The 24,140-nt window shown below is 48.5% G+C and overlaps 1 protein-coding gene across 1 annotated transcript; it reads left to right on the top strand.

The window, feature by feature from the left end:
- Positions 1-15,251: 15,251 nt before the first annotated feature.
- Positions 15,252-23,423, top strand: TFAP2C (transcription factor AP-2 gamma). The gene is made up of 7 exons (XM_027646037.1): positions 15,252-15,299; positions 16,571-17,047; positions 17,308-17,359; positions 18,839-19,061; positions 19,700-19,818; positions 21,161-21,302; positions 23,138-23,423. Exons 1-7 carry the CDS (start codon positions 15,252-15,254, stop codon positions 23,421-23,423), a joined length of 1,347 nt encoding a protein of 448 aa, XP_027501838.1.
- The last annotated feature ends 717 nt before the right edge of the window (positions 23,424-24,140 follow it).

Raw genomic sequence — 24,140 nt, forward strand, 5'->3', positions numbered from 1 at the left:
TCACCAAAATTGAACATGCTGAGAGCTGGCCCCTATTAGTAATTAGTCAGATACACCAAACCCAGCAGTGTGTATTTGTCTGAAGGGCACAGGTATTTTCCCAGCGTGGTCATTTTCATGCCAAAATGTTGGATTTTGATGGCACAGAAAAGCTGTCAAGAAGGAGATTGTCACACAACACATCTGAAATGTCACTCTGAAAGTCCCTGTGTTTTTACATGATTTCTTTTCTTTGTTTCTTCTAAACCAGAAGTCACCTGGGTGAGGAATCTGGTCTGTGTTCAAATGCCATTGGCAGGGGCTGAGGGCCATCCATCAGTGTGTTGGGTAAAATCCATGATAGTATTTACAACTGAAAGTTGCTGATTTTATCTGTTCTTCTTTTCAAGTTGTCCTGTATTTAATGACAGCTCTTTTTCTCTGAAATGAAATTTCAGATTTATCTGAAGCAAAGCAGCCAGTACTTGTGAAATGGGTTCATTCCTCCCTACTAGATCTGGGTTCAAGATTTAGAGATTATTGAAACTGTTTTCACTAATTCAGCTTGGAGCATTCCTGTAGGATCTTTAACCTCTGAGCATGTTTCCTTTCATCAGCAGGTATTGCAATAGTCTGCAATGACTTTTTCTCCTTTTGGGCAGAAGTTAAGTATGAATTTATAACACGATTGCATTAAGATTTCAGAACTGTGCTGCAAAAACTAATCAATGTTGCTGTGGTCTTCCTTGCCTTGAGATTACAAGCAAGTAACACCCCATTTGATATAGTTAAACTTCCCATACCTTGGATGACCTACTGAGCTCCAGAGTATTTTTATTAAGCTTCTCTGAAATAATTTTCAAAGGATGCAAACCTAGGCTTAGCTGTTAGACAGCTGTTACCAATGGTCTTTAAAGAACATGCTGTAACCTTTTTACTAAACAATCTGCTCAGCTGTTACCAAGTTTTACCCAATATTCAAATGAATCTTACTCCTTTTCAACCTTTGCCAAGCTGAGGTTATTAAGAAAGAGATACAAATTAAAAGGATTAAAAATGCAGCTCTAATTAAACACATATGAGCAAAGTTGGCTCTGCCCTGGTTATCTGTGCACACAGAAATATCACACACAACTTAAAACTGCCAAAGTCTCCATTAAGTGCTTGCTAAAGGTACCACCAATATAATAACAAGCCTTTTCTAGAGCTTTTTCTATGTAGGTCCTAAAATGTTTTAAAAAATGAAATGAGCCCTTGCTCTCCCCACACGCAAAGGAGAAGAAGCTGAGGCAGAGAGGAAGGAGAGGAGCATTCTACAAACTTGAACTACGTGACCTCCTCCACGGGGAAGAGCTGCTGGTTGTCTCCAAAAGCTCTGGCAGTGGCACAGGATGGGGATGGCTTGCCTTTCCCAGCAGGACTGGTGTTTCTTTTCAGAAGAATGTGCAATGAAAACATATCAAGCCATTTGGGCTTTCTATGACAAAAGTGAGTTGGTATCTCTTAAATAAGTATCTAACCAAGCCCTTGAAGACACAAAATCAGCAAACAGCATGTGCGATCACAGCTCGGCATTTTAAAGGATTAGAGGGGGATTAGGACGTTTGTAAATTCCTCACCGACCTTTTGTAGAGACAGGATGGAATATTTTTAAAGAATTCACGGGCAGCAACTGTCTGTTAAAAGCCTTTATTCCCCTGATTTGTGCTGGGTGTGGATCGCTTTGTGATATTTTTAAAAGGTAGCATAACACAGCTCATCAATCTAGGCTGCATATAAATCCTGTTTTGTATGATTCCTAATAAGTTTCAAGGGCATTATGCTCCTCATGAAGAGTGGGAAAACCTCCTTGCACTGGAGTATAACAAGTCCTTTCATTCTCCCACTGGTGCTGCTGGTTTAACTCACCCACCCAAGGGAATGATATCACCTGGGGAAAAAAAATAAGTGAGTGAATTTTGATCCCCAAGAAGTGTTCCAGAAAAGCCACTCATATTCTAGTACTTCTGGGGCCAACATATCATGATTAGCTTGAACATTCACAGGAAATAATCAGGGTTCAGCAGACAGGATAACAGGACTTACCTGCTTTTTCTGGGAATGGGAGACAAAGCTGGACAGGAAAGGAGAGGAACACCCTGACTCACACCTGCATCCAGGTGAGATGAGCTGACAGATCATTTGGATATGAAGAGTATTAAACAGAGATGTTCAGAGCATCCCTCAGGCTGAAAGGAATAGGAAATACCATGTAAAAAAAAATCTGTTTGCTTGAATGGGTTAATTTTTCAGTATTATTTTTGGCTACTGTCATCCTCTCACCAAAGCTGCTGAGGATGGAGTTTCTGTGCTGCCCAGCTCTACCTGTAGCTTCTAGCAAGGTAGAGCAATCCTTGCCTATCTGCCAAGGATGAGGCAACAAAAACAGGCTACAAACTTTGGGCTGAGCTTTTAGCTAAATTTTTTTTCCCAAAAAGTCTGAATGTTCAAAGCTCTGCACCTGACAATTTCCTCTGTATTATAATTTTACCACTGTTTCTTTAGCCAAAAGCTAATCTTGACCATGAAAGCTATTTTGGGTTAAGAATGTGAATTTAAAGCATCCTATCTAGTACTTAATAGCCTGTGTGTGACCACTTACTTCTACTAGTCTGAAGACATCTCAGAGCCATCACCCTTGCAGGTCCTCAGGAACTGGTGAATGTTTCTGGTCAAATAGGTGAGCAAAAGCTGCAGCAGCTCTGCCTTTAACAATGACACACCTTCTTAGCAACTTTCCTTATTTCTTTCATTTTTACTGTTGGCATTTACCAAGGTACAGATATAAAGAGTTTTGCCTAGAAAAGAAATATATGCAGGATTTATATACATATATACCCCTGGAAGTATTCAAGGCCGGGTTGGATGGGGCACTGAGCAACCTGATCTAGTGTAAGGTGTCCCTTCACTTAGCAAGGGGCGGAACAAGATGAATTTTAAGGTCCCTTCCAACACAAACCATCCTATAATTCCTTGCTTTGGAGGAGGGAGGGAGAGTCAGCTGCCGTGTCAGGCTTCTGGCCCTTTGCTGTTGTATGAGGTGGTGACTCAGGTATAAATCCAAGTGCCTGGGCCACCACCCAGGCAGCACCACAAGGAAAGGAGGGGGGTCCCACCCCACGTCTGTTTGACTGGTTCTTTGCTCCCTTCTGGCTCCTCTTTGCTTATTCTCAGAGCAGTGTTCGTTTTGCCAAATTCTGTGTGGAGAATTAGGGCATGGGGATGATAATTTTTGTTGCTACTTGTCCTTCAGACATGGCCCACGAGTCCTGGCCCAGGGCCAGGCTGCAGAGGTTCCTGTGCTGCTGGTCCTCTCTAACCAGAGGTGCTTCTCTGTGGAAACACAAACACAGTGTTTCACATGGCCACCCCCTTAGGAAATCCAGTAATTCGCAGCAGTTTAATTAACCCTGAGAAGCCCCTGTACTGAAATGCAGCCACCTGTAAGGGAGAGCAGAGCCAGCACCGGGGTTAAATGGGAGAAAGGTCCCAATTTTAAAGCAGAGTAGTAGGTGTAAACCTTCTCTTTAGAAGTGGGGAGGGATCAGTACTCACAGGCCCACCAGGAGCCTAGCTCATTGCTAATTGCAGCTTCACCTTTTAGCTATATATAAAAAAAAGATAATCCTTGAATATTTAATGTCCTATTTCATCATGACCACAGAGGTTAATTGGGAAATAGGAATAACTGGAAGAGAGGGGTAGAGACCAGAGCACCACTGGGCAGCCCTTAGCCAGGGCTGAGGCACAGATACCTGCCATCCCTGCTGGGCAATGGAGGAGCACCCATCACCTTTTTTGTGAGGGTTTTGCTCTTCTTGGTCTGCTTCTCTCCTCCTCTTCCACGCTTTAATAATTCCTGGGTGACTGACAGTGACCTCAAGGTCAGGAGTCTCCAGTTAACAGCCAGGAAATGCCCTTCCCATCGGTCATTATTGTCTAATTAACGACTTGCAATATTTCACAATCAGTGTTAATGACACAAGATGCCATTTGCAGGGGTGGGGGCTCCAGAGCACTTAGCATTTTTCCTGGGAAGGCCAGGCAGTGGGATGCAGGGGCTGAGGACATGCCCAGGCTACTGGGCTCCAGGCTCAGGAGCGCTGCCTCCAGTCCCAGTTATGCCAAGAGGAAGGTTTTTCACAAGTACATTTCCTAGGAATGGTCTCTCCCTCTACCTGACAAGGAAGGTGATGGGAGAAGGAAGTGCATTTCAATGTCCTGGCTGGCTTACATGGAAAAGCAACTCAGAAACTGCTGTGGAGTAAGGAGGCTCAAAAGTTGGAGATCCCTGCTGGCATCTGCTCTCCATGGGAGTCCTCTGGGGGCCACTTTAACCCACTAATGCAGCAGAAAATTCACACAACAGAAGCAATGTATGGAGGTATCCAATAAGTGCCAGGAGCTGGATCCTGCTGCTGGGAGCTTAAAAAAAGAAGAAAGAGAAAAACCACCCCCACCCCCGACACACTTTTTGGCACGGGTGAGCTGTGTTGGTGCAGACACCCACAAAAGAGCAGCCTGAGGCCACGTGCTCTGCAAGTGGGTCTGGACACTGCTGCAGCATCCAGCAGCTGGTGAGCATCAGGAGCACAAGGACACATCCATATCCTGCTGAGATGGGGCACACAGTGAGACATGTCCACCAGCACCATGCTCTGTTCTCCAACCCGCACTTCACCACTACCCCAGCCAATTCACCCCTGGAAAAATATCATAAAACTGAACCAATTTGCTTCAATGTAGGCATGCAATTGCTCATCTGGCACCCAGATGCCTTCAGACTGGATCTGGCATCTTCTGGCAGTCCAGCCTTGCAGAGAGGATTAATATGGAGCCACAAACTTCACAGCACTGTAATTTCATGTGACCTTCTATCTACAGGCACCGGGTGTTGTGGTGATTTATCGACAGCGGTACAAATGTACCTCACGTTCCTGTAGAATGAATGCAGCATGTACAGATGCTCCTGGTGAAGCCACAGTGGAGGGACCAGAACAGAGGAATCTGGATTGAGAGCTCCTTTCTTTTCAGGATCACTTCAGGGAATGATGACGAAGTGTGTAAATGTTCTCCCATGTTACACCAGCAAATTGAAGGGGTCAAGCCAAACATCTGAAAAAGTGTAGAAAAATATATATTAAAAAAATATATAGAAAATGCAATAGAAAAAGTATTTACTATTACAAATGCTGCTGCAAATGCATAAGATGAAACCCAGATGAATCCTTTCAAAATGCACTTCGCTGTTTACAGGTGTTCACTGGAGATGTCTGGGATGCAGTCAGTGCTGATAGTTCCTTTGGAGAACCAATCCTTTTATTTGTGGTAACCATCCACCCACAATTAGAGAAAAAAATAATAGAAATAATAAGTAGCCTATCATTATAGCCTAGCTGAGGGTAGGAAGAGCAGAGCAAATTAACTGAAGGTTCTCTGTTGAGACTGTGCTTTTAAACGGTCGAAGATGATGATCAGTGAGGAGCATAACTCCTGACAGCCCCACTCCTGCTCTATTCAGCAGTGATACCTAAAACCTGGATAATTCTGGGTCATGTTTGTTTTTTATCAGACTAGCTTCCCAGCTAATGCTTTCAGAAACAGGTTTGAAATTAAGATTTCCATATTTATGTGCCTATTAACATAGATACATTAAAAAACTTAATGAGCTTATGTAACAAATTGCTGTATGACATTGTTAACAACTCAAGAGAGGATCTGTACTTAGGGAGATAAGAATGGCATTTGCAATGGCACCAGCTTGGGTAAAATTACAAGGAGCATCAATTGCATGGTTCAGGGAGACTGTCCTGAGACTGGAGCCAGCGAGGTGTGTGCGTGGGGAGCCTTGTGCCATAACCCACTTGCAGAGCTCCAACAGGGCGACACAGCCCTCAGCCTCCACCCAGGGATTTTCCATAGGGAACAAGATGAGTCTCTGGTTGCAGCCCAGATCTCGGCAGAGTCAGCATCACCTCTTTGCCATCGCAGCCTTCCTGCACTGAGCAGGACCCTTTGGGCATGTCTGCAGGTTCCAGAGCTTTCCCTGTGCCTGCTCTGAACTGGCTCCAGGTGTCAGCAGGGCTGGGAGGCCGCCAGCCATGGCTCTCCCTGCTCCGGGAGGGAATCGGTGTCTCGGGCAATGCAAGGGCTCCTGCAGCTCCCAGATCACATCTGGCCAGCTCGGGGCAGGGGCAGGGTGAGCTGGAGGTGTTTGTAGCTTGTAGATATGCTTTACATTTCCGTGTTTCCTGCTTCCCCACTATAAACAAGGAAATGCCACATCCCCAAACTTTTGGGACAGGAAGATGGCATGTTGCCTACGTGTGTAGGTAGTGCAGGGCTGTGAAGGCAAGCAGAGTGTGGCAGATGTTCAGTCTGGGACTGCTGGAGATGTAAATTCCCCCGTGCTTGTGTGCAGACACAATCCTCACTACTGACCAGACTCATGGGCACAGCACGCTCTCCTGAGAAGCTGAGGAATGACTTTTAGGGAGGGAGATTTAAAAAAGTGAGTGCTCAGAGCTTTCTCCTCTGCAGTTAGTGCAGAGTTTTATGTGGACAAAGTGGGACTCTTCCACCCAGTGTCCCAGGAAACCACCACTGGGCAAAGCTGTGGCAGCAGAAGTGTGAACTCATCCCTCCCTCCCATTCATTGGGAAGCCTCTCTCTGACTATCCACACACCTCTGTTATTAAGCAGGGCCAGGTTTGGGTTCCAGAAGGCACTGTGGGCTTCATGAGGTTTGGCTTGCTTTGCTGGAACAAGCCACAGGCACAAGTGGCAACTGGTGCCTTGGGCATGGACAAGGAGCCTTGGCGTTCCTGGGGCACTGGGGGTTCTGGAGGACCCCAACTTAAAGGCCTTAGTTTGCTGACCACCGTGGTGGCTTTGTGTGCTGGCTGGGAAAGAGCAGGTGACCTTGCCCCACCAGGGAACAACACCATGACTTGGAAAATGGGAATAGACTTGAACTGGTGGAGGGCTTTGTGCTGTTTGCAGTGATGTTGCTCTGAGCAGCTCCCAACCACAGCTACAGCAGATTTACAGCCTCGCTGAAACGCGAGCAACGATTCCTTTGGCAAAACTCTGCCGGGATAAGCTATGCTGACAGAAGAGCACTTTAGCTGGTGTATTCTGTGTTTACACAAGGGGAGTGCTTTATCGGGCTGGCTCTGCTGGCAAATCTCCCCTCGGGCTACTGAGTCTCTGCAGCCTTGCTGTGGAGTTGTATGGGCAGAGAATCCGAGGAGAGGAGAGGAGAGATGCATCCGGCGAGGGGACTTGGAGCCTGCACTGGGCACTTTGCCAGGCTGTCCCCGGGCAAGCAGTGCCCAACAGCCGGGACCCGGGCTGAGTTCAGGTCACTCTGGCAGCTCACCAGCACACACACCCTCGGCGTGGACACCTCGCCGTGCTCTGGGCTAACCCATCATTTGCATGGGTGCAGCTTGACCTGGTTTGAGCCCGTGTCTGCCGCTGGATTTGCATCTGTTCAGCTGAGCTGGTTTTGTTTCGCTCTTGTGATTGTTTTCAATTCTAATGCAGCCCAGCACAAGGAAGTGGTGACCTCGTTCCTTTCCTCTCAGCATCAGGGCTGGCTTTCAAAGGCACCATCCGTCTTGCATTGATTCAACTCTCACTTGTAAAATCTGCCCTGCCTGCCTTTCAAGTTCTCTCTGGTTCCTTGACAGACCCTTGCCCCATGGGTCCCCAAAGCAAAGCTTCCCTGTGCCCCAGAGGGAGAGAGCAGCTCCTCTCACATCCCCTCCAAGGCTTTCCTCAGCTGCTGGCTCATCATTAATCCCAGCTCTGTGGACACCCAAGTCATCTAACAGTACAAATTCCATCTGGATCAGCTGTGAACCTGGGGCTGCCTTTCTGCTGAGTCAGTCAAAACACATGGTTAGAGTCAGCTTTGGAGTTTTTGTGAAATGGTTTTGGTGACAGGGTGATGGACCAGGTCAGGCTGCAGTGGTGTGGGCAAAAGACACCTTATGCAGTGTAAAACTGCTGCAAGTTGAAGTCAGCTTTATTTTTAATACATTTGCATTGATAGAGTGAATTTATATTGACTTAGTGCTTTCCAGTGGTAGATTTTTAGAGGAGGAGGAGGAGATTTAAAATAGCTTGCACTGTGTTATCTGGCAGTGTCTGGACTGTGGCTCCTAAATCCCATTCCATGGGAACTCTTGACTCTTTTGTGAAACAACTATGTCAGAGGTTGGAAGTCCAGCAAATACTTTTGTTACAGCACTTAAATTTCTCTGGACTGGACTGGGCACTTCTCAGTAGTCTACTAGAAATGTAGCACAGGGAAAGAAAGACCTGGGGAGCAGGTGTGGAGAGCCAGAGCTGCCCAGTCACAGTGGTGCTCCTGCACAAAACTGTTAGCAGCAGCAATGATGGGAGATCTTGGAGCATGGGTGCCTGTGTGCAGGCAGAGGGGGAAAGGGATGACAGAGAAAAGGCTGGAAGCCCAGGAATGAAGATGGCTGAAATGCTGCCTGAATTCAGGTTTGATCTGAAGGGTTTTAACACAAGAAAAATCAGCTGGACATCCCAAGTCTGTGTCCTTTTGTACTCATAACTGCACACAATTGGCAAACATGAATAAGAGGTTTCTAAGTAGTGTGAATTCTTTCACCACAGAATATCTACTTTGTGCCTTTGCAGCAGTAGTGCTGCATGAAGTTTTGCAAGTAAGTTTGCCTGGAAAAAAACCAGATCTATTAAGAAAACACCCAGCACCTGCATATGTTTGCTATAGAAACCAAAATCAAGTCCTCGAGAACGCAGCTTGGAGCAGGTTTGGAAGAATTTGGAGGTGTTTGCTGGCACCTAACAGCATTTTATAATGCTGACAGCCCTGTCATGGTACCTTATTAACGTGACTGTAGTGGGCAGAGTGCATTAGGTGCAGAGTTCTGACTGATGTAATTTTACCAGTAGTTCATTTTGTTTTCCCCACACAGCTCTGCTTCATCTTGCCATGCAATGGAGTTGCAGCTCACCAGTGTACCAGCAATGGAGAACACCACAAAGGAGGGAACGTGGTGCCACGTTGCCACATTTCCCTCATTTTTGATACAGTTCAGATTTTGTCCAGCTCAGCTTGCTGGAGAGACTGGCTATTTAGAGGGATTAGGAGTTTTCAAGGAACTGGACTGTGGAAGTATAAGAGTAATTGAATTTGTTTTCTTTACTTATTTAAATTGCCTACAGGGAAAATCCTGAGCTTCAACTGACATGACCCATTTCCCTGACATCGAGGTCAGCTTACTGATTTCATCACTCCTTTAAGATGACTGAAAAGTGAAAGGTAACTAGAAATAAGGCAACTGAATTCTCTGCAAATTCTTTCCCTACTGTACAGGTACTGTCTGCATCTCTGCTTTATATTGTACTCAAAATACTCTTGGAAAGCATTTAGATTATTTACCTATTAGGATTTCAAACTTGGCACATCTGTGTATGTCTGTGTATGTACGTGGAGAAGTGGATATTTTAAAAAACACACTTAACACACATGAAGGTGCACAGGCTGCAGGATCCCTCAAAGCTGGGGGTGGAAAAAAACCTTTGTACCTGATGCCCATCTCTGTCCATGGAGGAACCTTCCCCAAACCATCACCGTTGTGCCTCAGCACTTTTTTCCTAAAAGATGGTGCAACATTTAAGATATTGTGTAGGCTTCATGTACCCTGGGAGCAGAGGGAAGGATGAAGAAGCTTCTCATGGAAGATGTTTTTACAGTGCAAGTGTAGCTTGGTGAGAGCATTCACTCCTTTTTCTAGAAGGGGAGAAGGAATGGGAAGCTCATATTGAAGGACCTGCATTAACTACAGCCTGAATTGTGCTGAGCAATGTTTTTTCAGCTCGTTTCTGTGTGTTTGAAATGCTTTTTTGCTGGTTAAAGCTATGGGATTCTTTTTTTTTTTTTTTGGTACTGTTGGTTTTTTTTTCTTATTGCAGTATAAGCAATTAGCTGTAGGAATGTATGATCCACCAACCTTTATTTTTTAAAGTTTGAATTATGCCTGTTGTGTCAAGAACCTGTTTATCTTTTTGCTTTCAGAAAAACCCTAAGTAAATCTATGAACATTGATTTTACATTTAGCATTGTGGTGTTTTGACTGGTTTTGGGTTTTTTTGATCTTGTTTTTGTTTGGTTTGGGGTTTTTTTTACGTGAAGCCTGTTTCCTGCAAGAGAGAACTGAGCTTGGTTACACACAGTACAGCAATGGCAGCCTTTGGAGCAACACTCTGACTAACAGCAATGAAGGTTATGACACTGCTCTTCCTGATGAATTTAAAAAGGAAGGAACAAAAAAAATCAGGGCATCTCTCTAGAATGGAATCACCACACCACTGCAGGCAAAATGTCAGAGCCCTGAGAAGGTACCTCAGGATCATTGGGCAAGGATGGAAGGAGCTTGGGGATCATGGCTCCCACTTCTCTCTTGGTCCCAGTAGGTTAGAATCCAGCCCTCAACAGCACTGGATCTATAATTCTTGTTTTATGAATGAGGAGACTGAGGTAATTGCAGCTGCTGTCATATTTGTGGTCATCCCCTGCCTCAAGGACAGGGACAGGCTGGGAATCTGGATCTGCCTCTCCCCTGTCCCATGCTGTGGCTGCAGGCAGGCTCGTGTGAACTCTCTCTCCCAGGTATCTGTCTCCTGCCGCAAACCATCCAGCTCGGCAAAACTTCTTGTGTAGGAAAGCCAGAGAAACTCCTTTGCTGGAGCCTGAGGCAGCTGCATATCCCTGCTGAACCTCTGCCACATGCCATGGAGCATCTGACCCAGGGCCTGTGAGCTCCTGGTGCCAAAGCCTGTCACTTCTGCCCGGGAATTGCTAAACATCCTCTCTGCTGCGGGCTCACGGCACGCTATGGCCAGGGGACTCAGCTCCTCCAGCTCCAGTGGGAAGGAGCAGCAGAAAACATAGCTGGAATCTTGTTTATTAAGCAAATTAATAGGTTGGGGAAAAACTAGCCTCAGTGTGGACATGCTTTCTTCTCGCTTCCTGCAGAAGCAGGGGCTGGAAGCTGAGGCAGGGAGCTGGGAAGGCAGTCAGTGTCACAGCCCCGACGGAGGCCAGCCCCTAATACCGCTGTAGAACCATAGAACGGTTCGTGTTGGAACGGACCTTAAAGATCGTCTCGTTCCAACGCCCCTGCCATGGTTAAGGACACCTCCCACTAGACCAGGTCGCTCCAAGCCCCAACGTGGCCCTGAACACCCGTAACAGCGGTGCGGGTGCCCCGAGCCCTGCTGGGCACTGCCAGCCCCGGGCTGCGGGAGCCCCGGGGGAGGTGGGGGCAGCCCGGGGCTGTGCGGTTGAACCAGCGGCTCCCAAGCGGCCGCTGCCCTCCCGGAGGGGCACAACCGAGGGCTGCCGCCAGTCAGGGATTTCAGGGATGCTCCCGGTGCCAGCAGCCACGGGGAAACACACGCACAGACACACCCCCCCATCCCCCGGGGCTCCTTAAAGGGAGGAGAAACGACGGATCAGCGGGAAAAAAACCTCTTTAAAATGTCCCGGCTCTGCCGCGGCCGGCGGGATCGGCCCAGCAGCGGGGCACGGCCGTGCGCGGCAGCGGGACCCCCGCGCCCCCCCGGCGGAGGGGCCGCCTCCCGGTGCCCTCCCGGGGCGCGGGGTGGGCAGGTTTGGGCAGGGGGAGGGCAGGCGGGGGGATGCGGAGCGCAGGCGCTGCTCCGCACCCAGGTGTGCGCGGCCCCGGTGCGGAGGCGGCTGCGGGAGCCGCTCGGGCCGCGGCTCCGCTGGCGAGGATCGACTGGCAAGTACGTACCGCGGCACTTGTCCCGGGGACCCCCCCGCGCCCCCTCGCCCCCGCAGGAGCCCCTCTGCCCCCCCACTCCGGGCTGTGTGCGGGGGTCCGGCCCCTCCGGGCGGGCTCCGCCGCCCGGGAAGGGGCGGGGGGGACACCCCGCTTTCAGCCCCTCCCCGCCGAGTCGCTGTGGAAGTTCCGAGGAGTCTCCCGAGCCCGCGGGGCAGCAGCTCCCTTTGTAGAGCTCTGCAGGAGCCGAGGCGACAATCCGGACAGGTTGCTGCAGCCTCATTAACAATACAGATATGCGTGTGTTTAAATAATTTTTAGAGGAAGAGGGATGTAACTAATTAGCATCCCCACGCTCTCTTTTAATTGCTGCCAAATAGGAAAACTACCGACTGTGACAGAGGCTCAGCAGTGGGCTCTGGCTCCCCTCTCGAAGCGTGTTCACGCCTGGGGGTGCTTCGTGGTCCTCCCTGGGAAACTGCATCGCCGTCAAAAGAGGTGTGCGGGGGAACTAAGACCCCAGGGAGGAAGGCATCCCTTTTTCTTGGAAACCAGGGATATTCCCAAAGTAAAGGCACATGTTTTTATATATATATATATTTTTTTTATAAGTAAATAAAAGCCGCCACCTGTCAGGAGCCACGTCCCTGGCTGCTACTCGGTCCCTGCACAGCTCTGCCCCGTGTCTCACCAGGGAGGTTCCGTGTGCCTGCAGCAGCCCTGGCTGCCTGCGCCTTCCCCGTACCCGGGAGTTCCCTGGAAACGGAGAATTCCGCCGGGCGCGGGAGGGCACGGCCGGGCGCGGCTGCCGGGGGGCTCTGCAGGGACCCCCCGCCCGCCCGCCCCGCTTCCCTCGGCTTGCGCGGAACCGCGGAGGGGCGCGGAAAGACACGCTCCGGAGAGGGAGCGGCTCAGAGAGCGTTATCCCCCTCGCTAACCCCTCAGGGGGGACTCGAGCCGATCTGCCGGGGTGCCCGGCCGTTCATTGCATCAAAGCATCCCTCGACAGAAGCACCCGGGGCAGGGGCCGCGCTCGCCCCGGGGGGCATCACCTGCCGGGTGCGGGGCCGAGCTCTCGGGCCGGACACCAGCGGAGGCGGCGGGCAGTGCCCGCCCCTGCCCTGCCTTCCCTTCCCTCCCTACCTTTCCTTCTCTTCCCTTCCCTCGCCTTGCTCTGCCCGTGTGCTCCCCGCGGAGCCCGGACCTGCGCCGGTCCCTGGCAGCGGCCGCTGCAGCGTGCAGAGACCGAGGCGCAAGCGGACGAACGGGAAAGTTTGTCTCAAACTTCGCCTATTTAGTCTCTTCTCTGCTTTCTTGGTTTGTTTTCTAGCAAGCCAAGTGCTTATTTTGGTCGCCTTGTTTAGGTAATTCCTTATAAATCCCTCATCCTCTTCCATTTCTTTATTTATAAATATTATATATACATAACAAATAAAAAGAACCAGAATTCATCTTCGCGATTTTGGCCACCAAAATGTGTCAGTTCAGGCACTGACAATTCCAAAAAATGATGAAATCGTGTGCACTTCTCAGCGTGACATTTCTGAGCAGACAGAAAATCTGGCTTCTGAGGTTATAATGAAAATAACCAATGTTCCTCCAATGCTTCTATGGAAGGAAGAAGAACTGATCTCAAACGCGGGAAGCTCGACGGTTCCCTTCCTCGTTTCTTTCTAAATCCGTCTTGTCCCTTTAATACAAATGAACTTTAAGCTCCCCCTGTATTTTACTATTTAGATTCTTAGTCTTAATGACGCCAGGAGCAGCGCAAGCACACTCGCTAATAATCGTCGCGAACTGCATTTCAAAGAAACATCCCTGGAAGAAAAACACTGTCGTTAAAAAAATAAATAGAGACTCCACCAAAAATGATAATTCGGAGTAGCTGATGATGATGGGCTTAATGCAACAGTTGCAAATCAGCACCTGCGTGCTAGATAAGGTAGATAACACCTCCAACAGTTACTTCCAGCACCCCCGTCCTCCTCAGATTTATTTTTAGATCGTTCATTTAGTTGGATGATGTTTAGTGTTTGGATTTTTTTTTTTAATTATTGTTCTTCTATATTTGTCTTCCCTGAGTTTTAGGGAAAAAAAAACACCGATGGAAGTGTGATCTGGTTTAATCTGCAGTCGTGGGTCTACCTCGGGCCTTTAATAGCAGCTCTCAGGCGGCTCGTCCCCGGGCACTGATAGCCGAGATCTCCGCAGCCAGCACCGTCCAGGGTCAGCTTTTTCCCCTGCCACAATAAATAAACACTTGCTCCTCTCATGTAAATGAGCAGTGATCCGGATGCACCTTAAAACACTGGGAGAAGTCGTTGCTTTTGAAAATGATGTTCATTTTGTCTGACACACATAACTGCATAGATCAAATGCCTGCAGAAAGGTAGCAATTTGGCAGGGAAGTATTTTCTAAGCTTAGATGAAAGTGTGCTCACGGCGTCCGAAATTGCCTGTCTCACCTCCCACTTGCTTCCCCAGCCCCGAGTTTGCCCGAAAAGATTAGACAGGCGGGATTTTCGTTACAAAAAATAAAATAAATTAAAAAAAAAAATAAAAAATGACGATGCGAGGAACCAGTCTCACAATTCGCAGAGCCTGGATCGGGAACGCTGAATCAGGGCTGCTTTACCCACCGGGGGTTCAACACCACTGCAATAATCTTGTCGGATCATTAAGTAAATTATACCTTAAACATTGGTAGCTTACAAGTTGTAATCAGTAATTCAAACTCTTGACAATTATGCAAATGAAGCCCCGTCTACGCTCGGACTTTCTCGCTTTTGCTACGAGGACTTTTTTCCGAGTTTGTTCCGCCCTAAAGCCGCCGCACGGGCCGAGCGTGGGGGCACCGGCGCTGCGCCGCCCCACGCGGGTTTTAGCAAAGCCCTTCCACGCGTGGGGGGGCGGGGGAACACCCAGCATTACTTCCACACCCCCCTCCCAAAAAAATGCAACGCGTGTGGGAATTCGGGGAAGCCCCGTTGCAGTGGGTGCAGAGGGATGTCCAGGCATGACCCCTTCCCCACGGGGTGGGACTGACCCCCCGTGCCCTGAGCGCTGCGGGGGCGTTGGGAGGGGCTCCGGCTCCGCGCTGCCCGCCCACCCCTCCGCGGGTGCGGAAGGATTGGCTTGGGGCTGCGCGCTCCCTCCTGAGTGGCTGGCGGCCGCGGCGCCCGAGCCATCCCTGGGGAGGAGTTAGGATAATCCTATTGCCATTAAGGGCGTCTGGGCAGGGAAAAAAACCCGAGTGACCATAAGCGCGGAGGGTTAGTCCGTCATCTGCCTTCATGCCTGCCAACTGAGCTCCGTCCGGGGGGCCGCTCCTCTTCCCCAGCGCCGACGTGGATTTACCGCCCGTGGGGGGGGGCTGAGCTCTCGTCTGTTTTCGGCTCCGCACACCTGGTTTGGACGCTGGACGCCATGTTGTGGAAACTAGCAGATAATGTCAAGTACGAAGAGGACTGCGAGGTGAGAAGCGCGGGGAGGGGGCAGCTTTGGGAAGGGGGGTCGGGCGTGGGGCAGCGCGGAGCTCCGCAGCCCCCGCGCCGCGCTGCCCGCCCCGCTCCCTCCCAGCCGGCGCCCGTCTCTTCCGCCTCCCCGCCGGCCGCGATCTATCCCTGCCCGAAGACCCCCGGTTTGCTTTTTGCCTTTTTTTTTTTTTTTTCCCCTCTTCGGAGGTGCGAGTTGTATTTTTTTTTTTTTTACCAGTCTTTTGAACTCTCGAATAAAACGGGGTGAAAACCTCGGCTGGGAGAACCGAGCTGGCATCCCGCATCCCCCAGGCGCCCGTGGAGCAGCGCCGTGCGGGAGCGGGTGTTCCCGAAGCTGCGGGTCCCGCCCGGGCGGGCGAGGGCTGGGCGATGCGGAGGGGCCGGCAGGTAGCAGCCGGGCTGGGCGAACCCTTCCTTCCCACGTTTCTCCTCCTCGGGAGCGGCTCCCGAACGCCGCGAGGTGCTCCCGGGTTTTGATCTCTCCGAAAGCGGCCGTGTCCCCCTGTGCCCCCCCCCGGCCCCGCTCCGCCTGCTCGGCTCCTACAGATTAGCTGCAGTCCCCGCTTCACGCTCCATTGGGACCCCATTCACCTCTTATTAACTAGCCCTGTTATTTTAATGACCGTGAAGCCAGAAGCTGCTAAATCCCTGGATCGGCTCAATGTAGACATTTCAGCTTTGACTGCTGAGATTGGAAATCGGGGTAGTAGCGGCGATGGGACGGGCTGGAGGCAGCCCCGCCGTCCCTCCCAGCCGCGCCGCTGCCGTCGGGCAGAGCCCCGGGCGGCCCCCGGGACCTCGGGGGGTGGGAGGGATGGGGGTGCCGGGGACCCTTGGGCCTTTCGCTCCAAGGGCGGCGGGTCCTCAATTCGGGGTCCCGGTATCTCCTCCCCAGCGAGGGCAGCGCGGCGGAAATGAAGCTGCGTCGCTGATTTGAATTTTTCTGATTTTAATGATTCTTCCGATGACTTGCCCAAACGGGAGGGTTGGTCTGGTGTAGTTGCGATGAGCAGAGCAGCGAGAACTGGTTTGCAGTCTCTTCTCTGGGAGCGGGGCTGACTTCTTCCCCGAATTGCCCTACTAAGCGCAAGCTCTCTGGGCAGGAGCAGGGCGGCTCTCGGCTCTGCTCTCTGCTTCCCCAGTACCAGCAAGTGGCACCACCCGCAGCCCCGTTTCGCCATGTCCCCGAGTCCAGGCTGCCCCCAATGACGGCTGCCCCCTTTTCTCCCACCCCTCTGTGCTTTCCAGGACCGGCACGATGGGAGCAGCAACGGGAACCCGCGGCTCCCGCACCTCTCCGCCGTCAGCCAGCACCTGTACAGCCCGGCCCCGCCGCTCTCCCACTCGGGCGCCTCCGACTTCCAGCCCCCTTACTTTCCCCCTCCATACCAGCCGCTGCCTTACTCCCAGTCCAGCGACCCCTACTCGCACCTCGGGGACCCCTTCTCCATCAACCCCCTGCACCAGCCGCCGCCGCCGCCCCCCAGCCAGCAGCAGAGCGCTTGGCCGAACCGGCAGAGCCAGGACCCGGCCGGGCTCGCCCCGCACGGCCGCCCCGGGCTCGTCCCGCACCTCTCGGCGCTGGAGAGCGGCTCCGCCGGCAGCCGCCGGGAGACCTACCGGCGCTCCGAGCTGCTCCTGCCCCACGGGCACGGGCTGGACGCCTCGGCTCTGGCCGATAACCTGGGCCTGCACGACATGGCTCACCAGATGGAGGAGGTGCAGGTAAGGACCCCCCAGGCATCCCCCTCGGGCAGCTCCGCGCATCGGGGGAGGCGGGACAGGCACTCCCCTGGCACTGTCCCCTCCTGCACATCCCGGCTTTACCTGCCCCATCCCCGTCCTTGGAAAGAAGTCCACCTTTTCTCCCCTTCGGCCCTTAAAATGGGGACGGGCGGAGAGGGAATGGGTTTCCCAAAAGCCACCCAGCTTGTTCCCTCTTAGCTCTTCGAGGTGCGAAACTTTCTCCCCCTTTCTCTTTCCAGAATGTGGAAGATCAACACTTACTAATGCATGACCAGACAGTCATTAGAAAAGGTCAGTAAGGTGGCACCGCTGTTTAACTTTCCCTTGTCAATAGTTAAAAGTTTAATGACGCACCGGTGAAGAGACGCCCTATTATTTTTATAGAGAAGGATCCTTTGGGATCGGGAGGGCGGAGGAGTTTTTATTCCACTTTCTCAGTCGTTGGATTTTTCTAACGCTGTCCGAGGGAAGGTGGCGGCGGGGACAAACCCCCAGGGTTCCCCTGGGGTGTGAGACTCCTCCGGAGGACACCGGCTGTCCCACTCGTGTGCTCTTGTGCTGTGGCTTTAATCGAAACCGGGACCTTGAACCCAATTTAATCTTCCCTGGAATATGTGTGTGTAAAGTGACGCGGGGCTTTGCTTTTTGTTTGTTTGTTTGGGGGTTTTTGTTGCTGCTAGCACTCGAAGGCAGGGGGGTTTTCCCTTTTTTTCTCCCAACTTTCTTTTTAACTTCTTTGCAAGACTTGAGAAGGGAATGAGATCGCTGACAGAAGCCTGCTCGGCTTTATCTTAATCGAAATTGGTTTGTAGCTGAGATTTTGAGGAAGGAGGAAGACGTATTGACTCAATTTACAGTCATTTAGGTTTTTTCCCCTGCTTTTGTTTTTAAACAAATTTGTGCTAAAAAAAAAATAAAATTCAGTGGAAGTTTCCTCTGAAGACTTCAAACAAATACCTAACTGAGGAAAAGCAGAAGTGTGTGTCAGAGCGCTGATTGCTGCCTTCAGCTCATGGGAGAATAATTTCGCTGTCAGATGCACCACTGACAAATCTTCCCCCTCCGGGAGTGGGGCCGATCTCGGCTCTTTAACCCTTTAGCTCGGTGCCCTGAGCCAGCAGCACATCACTGGGTGGATTTGCAAGGGCATGGAAAAGCTGGATCAGTGGTTTGCTCCTTCCAACAAAGCCTTTGTTGTCCCTCTTCACCTTAAAGCTGAAGCTATTAAGGAGCAACGTTTTACTTTCGGTTCTGCCCTGGGCTGCATCCCTCTCTGTTGTTGTACTGTCTGTTATGAATTTGTTGGGATTAAATTCTAAAGGCGGTTTCTTAAATCTGCGTGTGTGAGGTGGAAGATGAACCCCAGCGGGAGCTGAGAGGTTTCTCCTTGCCCCGGCTCGGAAAGAGTTTTTGGCAGCAGTTGAGGGATGCTAATTTGGAGTCTGTAGTTGTGTCGGGCTTTTCATAAGCACGGATTTGCTAACTTGCAGCCTGCTGCTTCAGAGATGTGGGGTTTGAAAAGCATTCTTAGTTGTGTTCAGCAACTCCTTGGAATCCGGTGGCAAAGTCCAGCTGGTCAGGAATCGTTGTATGGACCTTTTGGTCCCTGTGCCCTAGATTGATACTGGGGATGGGGGTCAGCGGTGTGAGCATTTAATGCCAAACGAAATCCTGCCTTCTGGGTTGTTTTTATAGAAAGGAAATTCAGTTGCCACTTCCTATTTATTTTTCCCTTTTACAAAATACCTGCTTTCCCTCCTCCTCCTGTAGGTCCCATTTCCCTAACGAAAAACAGTGCTCTGAGCCTCCCCTGCCAAAAGGATGGATTAATTGGGGTGGTCATAAACCCCAACGAAGTGTTTTGTTCCGTTCCGGGGAGACTTTCCCTCCTGAGCTCCACGTCGAAATACAAAGTGACAGTAGCAGAGGTTCAGAGGCGGCTCTCGCCCCCGGAGTGTCTCAATGCCTCTTTGCTAGGAGGAGTCCTCAGAAGGTAGGCTGCACTCCCCTTCCCACCATCCCTCCCCTCCGTGCCTATTGTTCGTGATTTCCCTTGTGCTGGGTGTAAGAGCGGCCAGATCAGCATAACGAGGAGCTAAGAACGGCTTTTAGCGAATTACTGATTCTTAAGAAGCCCAACGACACTGAATCCTAATAGGCTTTAGAAATAAAACTTTACACTTCTGCTACCTCTCGAGAAGTGCTGTTAACAGCTCTGACAGCAATTCTCATTCTCTGTTTAAAGTTCAATTTTTGTCTCAAAACCAGCTCATGGCCAACACAAACTGTTTCCCCATGGAACCATTTTTTGATTAAATCTTGTGGTCCTGATTAATCATTACAAGGACACTTTAGATGTCCTTTTTTGCATATGCCTAATTTGGCTTGTGATTGTTCTACAGCTGTTGGTTTCAGTGGTGCAGTTCGAAACATTTTGATTTTGACCTGCTGTGTTTCATCCTGGCTGGTTTGTAGTACAGCATTTAAAAAGTAGGTCACTTGAAAAGAGCCTGTTTTTTATCTTCACCTCAGTAGAACCCTATTGAATGTCAGTAACTGGAATTTCTCATCTTAAAAAGAAGTGTTCCCCCAAGATAAATAAGGCCATTTTTTTTTTCTCTTTAATTACAGAGCCAAATCTAAAAATGGGGGCAGATCATTAAGGGAAAAACTGGATAAAATTGGCTTGAATCTTCCTGCTGGTAGAAGGAAAGCTGCAAACGTGACACTATTGACATCTCTGGTGGAAGGTCAGTCTTGAACGTGTCTTAAAAATGAACTTTTTTCCTTTGTGTACAGCTTTTATCCTCTGGGCAGAGCATGGAAAGGCTAGAAAGCCAGTGAAAGTAATGGAGAGCTTTTTATTTATTTTAAAATGAGCATGATGGGGATGTTGCCTTTGAGGGACTCCTGTCCCCCTTCTTCTCCCTTCAAATCTGGTCCCTGAGCCCTGCTCACACAAACCCAGCTAATGCTCCTCATCCTCCCTGCTGTGTGGAAGGGATGGAGCAACTCTCCTAAGTGCCAAGATGTTCAAAAGGCATGTTTGTCCAGTCTGTGTTTCTTAAAGGCTGTTTTGGGTTTCATAAAGGTGTGTGCAGGGACAGGCAGGAATGGTAAAAGGTGTGAAACTCATCACATTAGTGAGTTTGGTTCCCTATTGGGGAGCTTTAAAAGTCTGGGGCAGCTGACTCCAAAGCCTGGCCCTACCTCAGCGGTATCCTCAGAAGCTTTTCTAATAAACAAGCATATTAAGTGAGATTTATAGCTTTTTACTTCCTGATAGGAAACTGGAGCCCCTTTAATCTGTACCATGTTCTGTGGCCCCTCTGTCAGTTAAACTGACTTGAAGGGTGTATATATATGTATGTATGTGTGTGGTTTTTGTTTGGTGTTTCTGTTTGAAGCAGCTCCCCGTAGCAGCACAATTTAATAGGAACAGAAGCAGCAACTGAAATGAAAAGTGAGGAATGATCTAACAATACTGCTAATTCACTTCTACATCAGCTCAAATAAAACAGCAACTTCCATTTAAGGCCTTTTCCTTGGAAGCTGGGTTTCAGAGAGCTGGTGTGTGTGCACATGCACACAGGTACCTTGCAGATAATACACTGACCATGTCAATCCATTTTTTGTAAGTCTGGTCAAATTGCTTTAATGAAAAAAAAAAGTGGCCTAGTTATACACCTTGCAATTTTATTTTCTATATGAATATGCTTACAAAAAGTAGAAAACAAACTGAAAATTTTTATTGGATAAGTGGAATGTAGTTGCCAGATACTCTTAAATATCAGTGGATAATTTGATATCAACTGAGTTCTGTTCTTTGCTGTGCAGTTATTCTGGAGAGAGACAGGAGTTTTTCTTACATATAAAAGTAAGATAATTTTCTTTTTCTTGATGCAAACTTAAAGAAACACTGATCCATCAATTAGAAAATGGTACTGAGTGATACAGTAGTAACGTAGTGTCCTTTTCTAAAACAAGAATACACTTAAAAATTTCACAGCATTTTTTTCCCTTAATTTCTCTGATTTTCTTCTGATAAATGGATGTTACACCATTTAACAATCACTCTTTTACCCACACCAGGTGAAGCTGTACATCTTGCTCGTGACTTTGGTTATGTTTGTGAGACAGAGTTTCCTTCCAAAGCAGTGGCTGAATATTTAACCAGACCACACATGGGCCGCAATGAAATGGCAAACAGAAAGAATATGCTTCTTGCTGCAAAGTAAGTCTTCAGCTTCGATTTTATTTTTTTTTTCCTCTCCCTTTTAAACATGCTTTTGTCTGCCCATGAGTATCTGTGACTGCGGGACAGCTTGGTACTTCTTCATGTATAATTTTAATTGAGAAGATGAAGCAATTCTTTTTATTTGGTTTTGGTTTGAATTCAATTATGGCAGCAGTTATTTTAGTCTGAACCAATAATAATAGGAACAATCCTGTAGGATAACTCAAAAGAAAAAGCACAGAACTGGTCCAAACTGCTTTAAGCTGTAGTAAAAACATCAGGAAAATGTCCTATACCCAGACAACTATAACTCTAAGGAGAGATGTCCCTGGGTCTGAAGGGGTTGAGGATCTGGAAAGCAGGTATGGCCTGGGAATGTGAACCAGTGTTGGGACTGGGAGCAGGAGATGGTTCCCCCATCTCTTGTTTGTGCAGTGTCTCCAAGCAGAGTTACTGGTGGGCGTGCTGGGCGCCAGGGAAGCTCAGCCCCTGTGTCCTCCTGACTGCCTTTGGCAGTAGCAGCACACAGCTTTCCTCCTGGGACACTGGGAGTCAAAAATTGGATAGTCCCTTTTTCCCTAATATGGCTGAAGATTTTTATAGTTCACTGGAAGCCATCCTTTGGTAGGTGTGGAAAGTCCCTGTGCTTAAAACGAAATTCGTATTACAAACCTTGACAAAGAGGGAAGGCGGGGTCAAGAAGAGCAGCTTGGTTATGTCTGTTCTGCAGACACCTTGTACCTGTAAATAAACCACGTCCTGAACAGGTCTCTGGTAGGAAATATCTGTGTTAAGTTAAGCTAATCTTAAACTGGTGGCTGGTGTGCTTGCTGTCCCCTTCTCCCTGCTGAGGTTCCTTTCCCAGGCTGAGGTCTAACAGAGCTTCAGTTCATGATTTGTTCTGGTCTGAGATGTTTTCTGGTTTGGGCTCAATGTAATTCCCTGTATATGAGAGCACCCTTGCTCTGCAAAGGATATGAGAAAAGTTTGCTTAAATTGCAGAGCAGTGTAGCCCTAACTTTAGGCTCAGATCAGGCATGCAAAACACATTCCTGTTGCTGAATTTATCCAGCCTTCCTGAGAAATATTCCTGTAAAAGATCTCTATCTCTTATAAATTTAGGAATCTAGTCTCTCTTTCCTATAGTTTGAACATGATGATAATTTTTCCTGAGCACTGCTCTTTCTGCTCATTATTGGTACTGTGATTGGCACCAATACTAATCTTCTGGAGGATGTTTGTGATTGAGAAATTCTGATAAAAGTGATGATTCTGTTAAGACTGCTCAGCTCCTGTGAAATCCCTTCAAGGGGACAGATTTGCAAGCAGCAAACAACATATGCTGGAGCATTATTAACCACTCATGTTTTGCCAGGCATATGTGTTAGTGTTTGCAGGAGCAGGGCCTCGGTCTCTCTGGAAGGGGGCATATACACAGAATATACACAGCTAAATTGAATCTCCTGTTCAGCTGCTTGAGTCTTTCTAAATCACTAAACTGCAGCTGGGAAAGTTCTCATAGAAACTAGCACTGAATTCCCACTGCCCCCTTAAAATCTGGAGCAAATGATGCAGAGCCAGCCAGGCACCAGAGGTGGGGAGATTATTTTGCAGAGTGTTTTGATGATGTAGATATAACAGAAGGTTCATCAGAAAGTGGTGCTAATAAACAGGCTTTACTTTTGGACACTGCTCAGGCAGTACTGAATTTCTCTGATTCCCACGTAACTGCCAAATATTTGATACAGACTCCTCTGTTATTTTTATTTATTTATTTGCTTTTGCATAAATTCCCACCATGGTGTAAAGTGTGACCCCTTTGTGTCTTGCAGGCAGATCTGTAAGGAATTCACAGACCTCCTCACTCAGGACAGAACTCCTCTTGGAAACACAAGACCCAGTCCCATCTTGGACCCTGGCATCCAGGGCTGTTTGACTCATTTTAGCCTGATCACACATGGCTTTGGGAGTGCTGCCATCTGTGCTGCCATGACATCCGTCCAGAACTACCTAAATGAAGCATTAAAAATAGCAGACAAATCATACATGAACGCTGGCGACCAGAGCCCTGCAGAAACCAACAAAACCATGGATAAAATGGATAAGCACAGGAAGTGAAAGGAAAACCAGACTTTACTCTTCCTCCTAAACACAGACTGGGATCTTCTTGCCAGGGGGAACATAGAGATTTGGTGGTTTTGTTTTTTCTTTTGGTTTTGTCTTTTTTTTTTTTTTTTTTTTTTTTTTTAAAGAAAGGAGGGGAAAAATATCAATATCATTCAGGATCTTCTCTCCTCCTGGATCCATCCGTGAGAAAAGTCTTTCTAAAAGCTGCAGTATCCCTTTTCTGTGGAAGCAATTACCTGAAGATAAGTACTTGGTACAATGTATTGAATCCTTTGCTGTAAAAGTGGTGCTATAAAGGGGGGGGGGGTTTGATGGAAATACACAGAGAGATATATTTAGATTTCTTCTCCACATCTAAGTATCTAGTGGTGACCAGCTTCATGTACAGTTTTTAAGATACAGATTTTAGAGTGAAAGCCTGTTTGTTATCTGATACAATTTCAGGGTTTTATTCTCTCTAAACGCAACAGTAACAATAAAGCAGTATTAAACAATGGTATATAGATTTATGTACATTAAATTTTTTTTTATAAACACCTGAAAATAGTAAGATTATTCTGTGGGTTTTTTTTTTTTACTCTGTTTTATTTTGTTGGGGATTTTTTTTTTCTTTTTCATTGTTTTCAGATTACCATAAGAGAGTACTAAAATCCTGCTAGACTTAAAAGTTATCTGATGGCATTTGACATGCTTATTTTTTATGGAAAT

The sequence above is a fragment of the Corapipo altera genome, unplaced genomic scaffold (genome assembly GCF_003945725.1).
Source record: "Corapipo altera isolate COAL_440 unplaced genomic scaffold, ASM394572v1 64, whole genome shotgun sequence".
NCBI lineage: Eukaryota > Metazoa > Chordata > Aves > Passeriformes > Pipridae > Corapipo > Corapipo altera.

Bases quoted from the DNA above. Each gene is read 5' to 3' on its own strand.
- TFAP2C (XM_027646037.1), top strand. From the start codon at position 15,252: ATGTTGTGGAAACTAGCAGATAATGTCAAGTACGAAGAGGACTGCGAG. The intron at 17,360-18,838 runs GTCAGTAAGGTG...CTCCTCCTGTAG, and splicing joins CCAGACAGTCATTAGAAAAG to GTCCCATTTCCCTAACGAAA. The intron at 19,062-19,699 runs GTAGGCTGCACT...CTTTAATTACAG, and splicing joins CTAGGAGGAGTCCTCAGAAG to AGCCAAATCTAAAAATGGGG.